This window comes from Sinohyriopsis cumingii, chromosome 13, assembly GCF_028554795.1.
Source record: "Sinohyriopsis cumingii isolate HCF-2022 chromosome 13, ASM2855479v2, whole genome shotgun sequence".
In the NCBI taxonomy this organism is placed as follows: domain Eukaryota; kingdom Metazoa; phylum Mollusca; class Bivalvia; order Unionida; family Unionidae; genus Sinohyriopsis; species Sinohyriopsis cumingii.
This window is the reverse complement of record NC_142973.1, coordinates 20,589,150-20,602,310: the sequence shown is the minus strand read 5'-3', so window position 1 is coordinate 20,602,310 and position 13,161 is coordinate 20,589,150. Positions and strand designations below refer to the sequence as shown.

The following is a 13,161-nucleotide window of genomic DNA, read 5'->3' as shown; positions in this document are numbered from 1 at the left end:
GGAAATTCATGAATACTCATATGACCATGCAAAAGAAAAGTACAAGTTCAGGAACGCTGATCAAATCAATAGCAATGCAACATTACAATTTTAAAAACTCTGACCTTTATTTAATTTATATCAACTGCCATATGATATGTGGATAGCACAGCTAAGCATTTTTTCATAGTTTACCTGGATGAATCCCCAAACACACCACGGTGTGAACCTCATGATAATTGTCCCTTCTCTTGGCAATATCCCTCCCCTCACCCCATATCACATTGACAGAGTGTTTGATATTCAAAAAAGATATGGTAACAACTTGTAATCAATATTCTACATCCTCTCTTTAAGTCATATGGAGATATACCCATTTCATAAACTAATGATTTTATGTCTCGTGTAACAAACCTTCTTTGCAGGTAGCACAATGGAACTGAATGAGTTGGGTGGATTTAAAGGTGTATCCAAGGTAAGTGGTTTTTCTTGATTTGCTTCATGTCTAAGAACACATTGTGCCAACATTCAATATGTAATGACCAAATTATATAAAGTAATAAAATCTGCTGTGAAATTGTTGTTGTTGTTGTAGGTTTAATGCCATTTTCAGCACAAGATGGCCATACATGGCAGCCAGTATAACTGGTGGAGGAAGAACCCTGGAAAACCCAGGGAAGAACCACCGACCCATGAGAAGCTACTGGCAGGCTTTCTCATGTACCCACCTTAGCCAAGCCTGAGACTTGAATCCATGCAGACAAAGGTGAGATGGCAGTGATTCGGAACGGTGAGCACTTTAGACCACTTGGCGCCCCTGTGAAATAAAGGTTAAACTAAACCTAATAGCAATGGGTCCATCCAAATGGACCCCAGTCACTATACTTATCTCAACAGGGCACTTTGATAAAAAAACCCATGTTAAGATTAATTCAGGTCAGCATCATTGCCATAAATATGCATATACCATATACTGAATATACTTGCTTATAGGTCACGTCAAACTGCAAACAACAAAGATCCAGATCAACCACTGCATAATACACCTGCAGATCAGGGTCTATGCTCTTTGTTCTACTGATTACTCCTAAAAAAAATGCACAGACCCAAACCAAGATGAGTATATATGGTAAAGAAGTTGGATTTTCCATTATTACTGAAATGATACATTTCAAGGGTTCTTACTCATGTACTCCAAAGAGTGATGGGGCCCTGAGTAGATGAATGGTCAAAGGCAACCACCTTTACAGACCACTGACATCGCACCTGTCAGCATTGGCATGAATCTCAGGCTTGGCCAATGTATGTACGTGAGAAATCTTGCCAGTAACTTCCTATTGGTCGGTGGTTTGTCCTGGGTTCTTCCTCCACCAAATATACTGGCTGCCATGTACAGTCCATTATGTGCAAAAAAATGGCATTAAACCCATAGCAATAACAACAACCAAATAGTGATTGTTATTTGTCACGGGATGGAAATAGTGATGTTTTCTAGAAGAAGATTGATAATACAGGACTTTCACTGGCTTTGTGAAGCTTTAATTTACATCAGTGCAGACTTAGAAATGTATGAAATTCAGGTGGTCCATTTCTTTTTAAAGACCAATCATGAACTATAGACCTGTCAAACACAAATATTTTGATCAAAAGAAAACACTACTTTTTTTCTCAAGGATATTTTTATTTCTATTCATATACTATTTAATATCCATGGAATCTCCACATATAACCTTCTCTACATGGTAATTTTTGTTCCCATTTTGCAACATAAACAAGACGATTCTTTTTATAATGGTGGCTAAACAAGCTAACCAACCAGCCATTCTTGTATCTGAAAAGTTTTTAACATTCTAAGGAACTCAAAGTCTAGAGCGGAGTACACAGAGACTAGACAGTAAATAAAAACAAGCACTTGATTATATATATGTGTTATCCTGTATACTAAGCTAAAATTAAAGTGTCCTGTAAAAATTTGAAGAGCCATGCAGATGAGGTAGTCTCTTAAGACAGGTTTCACTGTATTAAGACATCTAAAGTAGGATTCATTTTTGTTTTTAAAAGAACAAAACAAACCATTAATACAGGCAAATGAACAGGTGTCATTTATACACAGTGAGAAAAGACACAAATAAACGTCATCTGTCCATATTAGACAAGTATTTTTATATAAATGGCAATAACAAGGACATCTTTGGAGGTTTCAGAATCTGTTCTTTATACAAAAGCATCCTGTAAGTAAGGTTTTACTGTATTTATTACTTTTGTTTCAAGACCATGACTCTACACTCCTGATATACTCAATAAAGAGAAATTCAATAAAATCTAGTCCAACATATATATATATATATATTTATAAGTCTGACTGCATTTTAAGAAATAATTAACACTATACTTTAATCAAGGACAAGACATACCATAAACTTCTCCCTTATATTCAGCAAGTGCCCCTTGAAGTTTGTGACCTCTGACCCAGAGGTCATTTAACCATTTCACAGTGACACCTTGGACCCCTAGCTCTGTAAGTGAAGCTAACGTGGCAAGGGATGCTGCAATGTCAAGATCATTCTCTACACTGTAGTCAGGGTATGTGATGCCCTATAAATGATCAAAAGAGTTCAATTACAGAATTTCAAATGACTCAAAAAAAATATGTCAATAAAATCAATGACAAAATCAATAAATAAACAAGAAACATCATTACAATCCCTGCAGTTTCAGCTTACAAGTTTTAATAGACTTGTCTGTCAGTTTTATGATGATTACATGTAAAAGCATACATTCAACTTCATGGATTCCAAGAGTGAAAGGGTTTCATGCTTGAACTTAACAGCAGTCTGCTAGCCCAATGCTAATAAATTTCCCGGTGGACTAGTACTTTTCATATTTTCAGTAGTCAGATGGCTCAAGGTAGATTAGTTCTTAGCTAATTGTGTTACCCTCTTTAAATAAGGTCATTATTATTATTATTATTAACATGTAAAAAGCTGATTTAGTTACATCTCCTTATGCCAAGTTGGTCCTGTCTCTAGTCTTCTAACCTTGTGATGGAGTTTCAAGCCTCATAAAAGATATGGGCTAAGATTATCACATGGTCAATGCAGAGATATAGTTTAGAAAATAACTTTCACTCCTAAAAATCCAGCAGAAGTAAAATACAGGTACCAGGTGTCCGGGTATGGAACATCGTTATAGCAAGTATTTTGGTTGTGATATTGTTGGGACTGGTGATAGACTGTGAGGTATTGGTCTGTGATTCTGTCATTTGTCCAGGACTGGATGTTGTGGAAGACTGGTTCAGTGAATCCAGTGTTGGTTATACTGTGCATATGAAGAACCAGGAATGGAACTGGTATAATCTTGCAGGAAGATACCTGCTCTCAGCCATGGAATGCATTCCCATTTATTGAAATAGGAACTAATGTGGTCTGAAACTTTGATCACTGGGACTGCAGTGAAAAGACCCCTAAGGCAAAGAAGTTTCTGGACTCAACACTCTAAGTGATGTCAGATACCACTGAAGTGATGTTCTTCACAGTAAACAAACTAAAAATAAAGAGGTCCTGAACCCATGCCCGGATACATCAAGTGTTGGGATGTTATCAGATGGGATTGTCCTTGCTGACAAGGAATCTGAGACAAAGCATGTGCTTCTGGAGGATTTCATCCACACAGTTTGGCATCACAGATGTGGAGGTGGTTCTGAAGTGAGATATGCCTCTTGCCATGATTCTCTTGATGACCAAATCTTGGGATATCTGTGCTGAACTCAAGTGTTCAAAATGGCTTTGATCTTAGAAAAATCTGCAGTAAGATTCCAGTGGGGCTGCTGTGAAGTATCAAACAGACTGCCATGCATACTGTCAAGCAACAGACAGACTGCCATACATACTGTCAAGCAACAGACAGACTGCCATGCATACTGTCAAGCAACAGACAGACTGACATGCCTACTGTCAAGCATCAGATAAACTGCAATGCATACTGTCAAGCACCAAACAGACTCTCCACTTAAAATTGTCAGAACTGCTATAGTAATAAATACCAACTAAAAGTAAAGCCACAGAAAAGAAACTGAAAATAACGATCAGTCAAATAAGCAAAGCACCTATCTATTGTAAATAGTAAAAACAGCCAATCAAATAAGTTTAATAGTGTCAAGCAGCACTGATTAAGTGTTTAATAATTACATGTAATAATATCATTGAAAAGACACAGTGCTATTATTTTAGCTGGGGGTGTCATAGATAGCATAATCATCAATAAGAGAAAGAGAAGCAATCGGAGGTGAGATTTAAAAAAACACTGGATGCAATTTTGTGCAAGTTACATCAAAAACCCAATCAGAAGAAATATTTTATCAGTCCAGGTGTTTTTAATTTATGAAAGCCAGCCCCTGTGAACAATGAAGGATGTAATGAACAATTTAATCAGTACAGGTGTTTAAAAATTTTTAAAGTTGGCCTAAGCAGACTGTGTGGGATGTAATGAACATATACATTCATTAAAAGCTGAAAATGCGGCACAAAAAATGCTCTCAATTATATGTTCAACAAGATGTCAGACAAGGCTAATGAAGATATTTCAAAATACCTATCATTAATGTACCTTTTCCATGTTGAAATAGCCTATAGTATCAGCACCAGAAATTCAATATTATACATAAAAAGGCATGTTACATACACGCAGCAAAGGAGTTGAGGTTTCATGCATTAAAAAATTATGAAAAATTAAAATGTCAAACTCCTGGGATGTACAAATCTCAACTTGCACTTTTCCATCCAAAATATGATATCACAAAGTTGTTTATGGATTTATTTTATTATTTTTGTAGTTATGGATTGAAATGACAGAACAGGTACCTGGAAACTATAATATGGTTTTACTAGCACACTCACACACACACCCTTCAGCCAAAAATCAAACAAAATCTTTATTTATAGGTATAAAGTGCATAAGAAGATAAACAAAATAGATGTCCATTTGCATAATACACTTCCTGTACTTTAATTTACCTTATTCTGAAAATGTGATATTATGCTGTTGCATTTTGGGGGAAAGGACACATTCTAAGGGCAAGTTCAAATTTCCAGTCAGCTTGCCCAAGCTGTCTTTATTCACACAAACACACAGACAGACACATGCACACACACTTGATATCACTGAACATAAAGGTTCAATACTGTCATAAACATTAAGTACCAGACACCAAAAGGCAAGCAAAAAGGATGTTGCTGAACTGCTTATTGTATGAAAATGTTAGACAACCTAAGTGCAGAATATTAATCTACAATAATAGAGTAAGACTGTATTTGTTTATTCTTTGATTTTAACAGCACTTTTAAGACACTGTTGGTCATGCAGAGGAAATGGGACCTAAGTACCTTTCCCAAGGCCACCCTGAGGCAGGTGAGCTGAGTGGGCATTAGTGGGTACTGAATCCAAGATTTTTGGATCATTAGTCCAATGCTCTGTCAACTGAGCTATTGTGATAGGATTAAGTAAGAAAACCCCCTGGTGAGAAAACTTGCTTAAACAAGTGAAAAGGCACAAAGTGGAATGAATTTGCAAGACTGCTTATAAAGGTGTGCTCATTGGGCAAGAATGAAAGTACATGTAGTAACTGTCAATTGATAGGATTTGACACCAACCAGAGAACACTCATCTAACTTCTGCCATGCCAAGCAGATGACTTGTTAGCACTGTTAAAACAAACCAAAACAACATTGTAAATAACTTGTTTTTTTTAAGCTTGGGTAGGCTAGATTTGTAATGTGGATAGATTTCTAACATATGATTGAGTAGTTTTTTTTTTTAAAGAAAAAAGGGATACCTGAAGGCAGATAGTTATTATTCAGATGCCCTTTATGGGCTACTGAATTTAAGCTGGGCTGCCAGGTTCATTTTTTGGGTGGCCATCTAGACTGCTATATGTACATGTATTTGAATGGTGCACATTATTTAGGAAACAAAATAATTTTTACACAAACCTGAAAGTACTTTATGCCCTTCTCTAAAAGGGTGAGAATGAGAGAGATGGAAATTTAGATCTAGGAAAGAACCTGTATCTTGTCCATGTACACGATGTAAGACATATATAAGTTGTCACCACTCTTGGCTTCCCACTGTCTCCCTCTGGAACCTCTGGCATTGGTCTGTGTCTCTGCTATAAATACTGTACCATGAGGAAAGCCTGTAAAAAAAAAATAATACACCATTCACATGGTTACTGCTGCAAAAAAAAAAGGAAGGCACATCATAAACTGGTCATTTAATTACCATAAGATCCTATCTTCAACATCCAGGATTTGTATGGTCAGTATAATCCATTATTTGTCTTTATTGTTTAATTTTTAAAACAATACATTTTTATTTGGATACTTCAACTGGATACTTCAAGTTCTGCAATTAGTGTTAATTACATAAAAAGCAACCATCTACAGCCATTAACACTAAGGTAATTAAAAAAGCAACAATCTGCATCAACTTTTGAGAGCATTTATTAAAATAACAGACATAAATTAAAACAAATCTAACTTGCTGACATTAGTTTACTGGGGAAAGCATGTACTGAGTTTGTCAGTGTGCATAAGGAGATACATTTAGGTGCAATAAGATTGGACCATTACATTATTTAATGTACAGAACGTAGATGGAAAAACAATTGTAACAATTAAATTGGGGATATTTGCTTGTATCAAGCGAATAATATATTTCAACTGAGTGAGTGGAAATATCATTATTTGTACCAGGGGCAAAGATAAAACATCTGTTATTCACTTGGGACAAGTAAATTTTCTTTTTATTTGACCCTCAAACAAGTCGGCTAGCTAAAGGATATAACAGCTTAAAGTAGCTGATTGTTACGATAGTGTCAGCTCTTCACCGTTTATGTTCTGCATTTAATGTACATTCAAACAGAAAATGTAAATATTAACATAACTCTCTCTGTCCTAATTATAGGTAAGAAAGAACACACTTGGAAATATATAATAAATGGAAGAAAAGCAACTAAATTCATAGTGGGATTTGAACTTGGTTCTCTTGCACAATAGGTCAACAAGCTATCACTGCAACAAGCAAGTGACAACAAGGTTGATGAAATTCTTTGGTCAAAATATTAACAACGTCTGCTGAAACAAGTGCTTGAGAGGAACAAAAATATCAGCTAATTATGAATTTCTTTTTCTCTTGAAAAATCCACTTATTCATGTAATATAAATAAGTAATAAATTACCATATATAAATCTATCACATGAATAACATTGACCATACATTATTTTCAGATCCATTGTCTGGGAAAATTGGAAAGCCCCAATGATGAAAATGGCAATCTCATTTCTCGATTAACTGTGCATCATGGACAAATTAAATTTGACAATCCTTCTTTAAACTGGTTTAGATCATACCTAAACCAAAGGTCTCAACAAGCAAGCATTGGCAATATTAGCTCTCAAACTTGCACTATTCATTCAGGGGTCCCTCAAGGCTCAGTTTTAGGCCCTCTCCTCATCCTCATCTATATCAATGATCTACCATTAAATGTTGTTGTTGTTGTTGTTGTTGTAGGGTTTAACGCCATTTTTCAGCACACGATAGGCTATGCATGGCGGCCAGTATTAATGGTGGAGGAAGAACCCGGGAAAACCCCGGAAAGAACCACCGACCCACGAGAAGCTACTGGCAAGCTTTCTCACATACCCACATTAGCCGAATCCGAGACTCGAACCCACGCAGACAGAGGTGAGATGGCAGTGATCCGTAACGGAGAGCGCTTTAGACCACTCGGCCACTCGGGGCCCCTTACCATTAAATAATGAATCCACAGACACAGATTTGTTTGCAGATGATGCAACCTTGTATGCATCTAGTTCTGATACTGATGTTATCCAAACAAGATTAAACTCAGACCATATTAGAGTCCAAAAATGGGCACAACAAAATAGGATGGTAATTAATGAATGTAAAACAAAATGTATGATTTTGGGGACATCACAAAAGCTACACAAGTCAGGGAACTCAGAACTATCTCTTGCAATAAATAATCATCCATTAGAAAATGTCAAACATGAAAAGCGATAAGCTTTGTAAAACACTGACATCGAAAATTGCCCTACTCAGCGGAATCAAGAAATATTTACCTATGGAAACTCACAATCTATACTACAAGTCATATATTCTTTCAACAATGGATTATTGTTCCAAAGTATGGAGAAACTGCTAAATCTGAGCTTGACAGGATTTATAAACTTCAGAAATGAGCAGCACATATAATTTTAGATGCATCTATTGATCATCCCTCAAAAGCATTATTTACAGAACTCAAATGGTTCACAATATATAATAGGATAGATTATCACAAGGCAGTTCTTTAATATAAATGTCTACATGGAACTGCACCAGAGTATCTTCAGGACTCATTCAGGCCTTTTTCAACACAATACCAGTTGAGATCAATATCACATGGAAACCTTCTAGCACCAAAACCAAAAACAGAGCAATTTAAAAGGAGCTTCAAACACTCTGGTACAGTTCTGTGGAACAAGCTTCCACTACATATAAAATCTGCTGAAAATATTAGAGTATTTAAGAAGAGATATCATGAGCATGTATGTGTTTCCAATAGATAATGGAATTTAGTATTTTAATACTAAACATGTTAAAATAAACAGTAATTATTGGTATCTTCATATAATGTGCATTGTGATACTCTCCTTAAGAGGGCCTTAAGGAAGAATAGTCCTTGACTAATGAGTCACCCTCTGTAAATAAAGCATTATTATTATTATTATTATTATTATTATTATTACTATTATTATCAACACATTTCTTGTCACATGATTATTTCTGTGATACAGAGTATAAACAAGTATAGTTGTTATCAGTTCTTATCACCCTGCTCACACAAGAGTAACTTGTACAATTATTCACTTTATTACATTAATTTTAAAGTGTGCTTGCAATAATAGAAAGTGAGAACAAAAGTAACAGCTATTTTTTAATTGATTTTCATAATTCTTCCAATTTTTTTTTCAAACCTTGGCCAGCTATGGAAAATAGAAAGCAAGGAATCCTGCTTAATGCAGTCAAACCAGAGAAGAAACTTCAACACACTGTTATGTATATTTAATTGTTTGTCTGTTAGTTTTAAAAAGTTTTTTCATTACATGTTATTGTAATGTAACATTGTCTGCTGGACTTCACCTTGTCCAAAATTGAGTTCATTTCTGCTTGACCTGACTGACTTTTTTAAATAAAATTTTTCATTTATGTAAACAACTAATAATAGCTTCATTATTCTCTATGAGCTTATTATCATGATTATTATTCAGGTAAACAAGAAGGGGTAAATGTGTTGATCAGGGTCAGGGTTTTGGAGATTCCTAAATGAATTTTACAGGCTATTGTGTTATAAACAGACATGGATCATTAGCTCATTCTAGAAGGTTATTGTCCATTAGGTAATGGTTGTTTTTAGAAAATGCTAATTGTGACCTGAGGTCAAGCAGAAAGCTATATTATCTTGTGACTGTAAGGATTTTACCAGTTGTGCTTTAACATCTAGCACTTTAAGTATTATGTTGTGACCAGTTTGGGCTGAATTTTATTTTCTTCAAATTTTGAATTCAAGTGATTATTTTCTCTAGAAATACAAAAGTGCTCTGATAAAATTCTTGGATAAAGACATTCATTGGAATTTATACTGAATTCAAACCTGGTATAATATTTCTGTGATTGAACAAGAGACAGTTGATACATCGGCACTTTGCAGGCTATAACAGACGCACCATTGCCTTCAATTTTGGATCTCTTCAGGACTTAAACTGAGTTTTATTCAGGACTTTTTATTACTAGGACTTGTGTCTTTAATTATTGGATTTAATTCACAATACATTTTTTTCCGATTTTTCACTTTGTATTCTAGGGAAATAAATTATTTGTTAAATTTTACAAAGCTTGTTGTCTTCACTCTTTTCTGTTACTTATTTTAAGAGCATAGACTCATAACAACAATCACAATGTTAGGCAAGCCAACACTAGTATCAGTGATATTGAGTGCAGCAATAAATATTTCTGTAGCTTGTGTATATTCTGTTTACTGGAATATATCAATGAAATACATGCCACAAATCTACTATTTCATTATGGTAATGTATTAATAAATTGGTATGTTACAATTAACGCATCCCTTATCATCTTTCTCTCTCTCTCTCTCTCTCTCTCTCTCTCTCTCTCTCTCTCTCTCTCTATATATATATATATATATATATATATATATATATATATATATATATATATATATATATATATATATTGTTATCTATTTGCTAAATTTCACATTTAATGCTAATAGGACTAATATTTAAAGTTTATGATTATTTCTGTAATGATGTATATACAAACATGCATATACTAGCAATTGTCTTTTTTAATATATATTATGGTTAATTAAGTAGTATACACTAATGAATGAATTTCTTACATATATATTCATGCTTTTTTCATATGGACATATGCTGAGGTAGTACTTATCAGTTCAATTGATTCAAGGGATTTTATAGCATTATTTGTTTAATATTTATCAACATTTATGTGTTGGCTGATATATTTTAAAATTATGAAATAAAATTTTGAAATATTTTGTTACAACTCTATGGTCTTAAAACTAAGTAAAAGAAATGTGTGAAAACCAACAAGTTTTGTAAAATTCAACACATAATATTTCCCTAATACAGAAATTGAAAATGTAATAAGAACTTACAGTATTGTGAATTAAATCCCAAATAGTCCAAAAAGTAATATCACCAGTCCTAAAGAATAAAGTTCTAATTAAATTGCAGTGGTGTTCAAAAAAGGGTTCAATTCTGAATGTGATGATGTGCCTGTGATGTGGAGATGTCCCAACAGTCTTTTGATGAATCATAATAATATAATCCATGATGCCCTTGTCTGGATTCACTATAATTCTGTGTTAATGTCCCAGACCAAGAATATTCCTTCTGAGCACATGGTATTTCCAGTGAATCATAATTTGAATAAGTAATACCACCCAATGAAATACTTAACACAAACAATACAAATGATTCTAATTCAGATGTTATTGCAAGAATGAGTAAGTTTTCAAGCTTACAACATTTGATAAAATCTAAGACACAAAAATAGAACCAGGATGAGGGTCAAAATCCCATTTCTATACAAATCTAAGCTGTCAAGAAGATAAAATCTGTTACAGTGTGTCTGAATGATTTGGATTTTTAAAGTAGCTTCAACAAGTTTTCAGTCATATCACTACGATGTCTGCAGTGTGGCAGTTTATAGTGATGTCTAGCACTGGGGCAACAAGCCGCTGACATGCAGCATGTTGTCCCTCCCAGTCACATTATACTAACACCAGGCCAACCAGTCCTAACACTAATGCTGAGTGCCTAGCAAGACAGTTGTTAGTACCATTTTTATAAGGCTTTGGTATGACTCGGCGTGGGTTTGAACCCACGACCTCCTGCATCTGAGGTGGACGCTCTAATCACTAGGCCACTGGAGCAATCCAAAATCTATTACAAAAATTATATTAAGAAACATGGTAAACATCATCAGGTAAACCAGGTTATTCCATGGGGGAATTCCAATGTCCTGGACTCAGATTAAGATAAACATGTTTACATTAATAATGATCAGAATATTTCGTCCACACTCACTGAGAAAAGTTTAGCTATGTATTATGTTGTTTGGCCCTAGTTACAATGAACTTGATTCTGGAGAAGGAAAGTTACAAAATACAATTATACATAACACATAATGATAAAAGACTATTTCTCTCCGACCCATTGTGTTCTCTTCATCTGACTTTGGGGGAGGGGACGGCCGCAGTGGTATAATATTTAAAACAGTAAGTCATATTGGCAAATTACTGTTTATATGTAAAAATACCCACACTAAAGTTCTTTCCACCACTCCAAGTTCTACACTGCAGTTTAGCTACATGGTTTCTTGATACAGTTGCTATAATAATATTGTTTCTATCTCTATTGTCCCTTTTTGAAGTTTCTCTATTAAGTTCCCAATTCATATCTTGTATCTCCTAACTCTATCTGGTCTCCATCCCTGCATGTGTATTCTCACATCCAGGTTTTCTCTCCATACATATATATCACTCATCAATATCCATTTCCCTTTCATACTGAATATGACTGGCTAACCATTACTAAATGAAGGGCAGCCATCTTCCGCCATTGATCATACCATAAGTAAATGTGCTGAATCTGCATTACATATTTGTCATGATGCTGACACAGAAAAAAATCATCACGTTACCTAGATTTGTCATGACTGCCTGAATCTCAGAAGCTTGCCCTGATATTGATATGTTTTCCAAATTCTCACCCCCAACTTCTTGTTAAATAAAAACCTGATCCTAGTAACTGTTGACTGTGTTACCTTCTGACAATTCTGTCTTGTACATTTTATCTTTTTCTCACAATAAAATCCCTTTGGTCATACCTCCATTAACAGTGCATGTCAGTGACTCTGAATCATGTGTAAACTATGGGCATGTGCCAAAATGTCAATTTTAGAAGAAGTATTTCAACTTATATTATTAATATTACTGAGATAATATCTGGATTACTTATGTTACTGCCATTTCAACTCTGTCTGCATGGGTATGAGTCTTTACTTGGCAAATATGGGCATGAAGAGAAAGCCTGGCAGTATCTACCTGTGGGTCAGTGGTTCTTAATGGGGATTTACTGGGTCTGTCTTCTACTAGGCCAATAAATCAGCCACTACCCCATGATGATATTGATTTTTGGATTTAGGGGCTGATATCACCTATTCATTAAAACATGTCTGTGGACACTTTTCTCTGCACACATCTATGTATATTTTATATACTTACCAGTATTTCTCATGGCTGTGGAGCTACTGTTGGCTGAAGGGTTATTTTGGTGACATGTAAATTATATTTCCAGAGCAAATCTTATGTTTTGTGACTTGTTTATCCACATGGAATAGCACAACACTCTGTCCTGTGGCCATTTTGTGCTCGATATGGTTGTTACCAATTACCAATATGTGTCTAAAGTGTACGCAGGTTTGTTCCAAAGGATTTGCAGGCAGCAAAATTGCACATTTTAATGAACAGGTGACATCAGACCTACATATCGTCCATCAGTATCAACACAGATT

The 13,161-nt window shown here is 34.9% G+C and overlaps 1 protein-coding gene across 1 annotated transcript in view; it reads right to left on the bottom strand.

Annotated features, from left to right (window-relative positions):
- LOC149785025 (uncharacterized) overlaps window positions 1-13,161 on the bottom strand; it is a 33,218-nt gene that overhangs the window by 18,167 nt on the left and 1,890 nt on the right. Inside the window, exons 2-3 of the mRNA XM_089978727.1 lie at window positions 6,039-6,169; window positions 2,394-2,574 (exon numbers count right to left, since the gene is read on the bottom strand). Of these exons, the coding sequence (XP_089834853.1) occupies window positions 2,394-2,574; window positions 6,039-6,169 (312 nt within the window). The remainder of the gene's footprint in view (window positions 1-2,393; window positions 2,575-6,038; window positions 6,170-13,161) is intronic.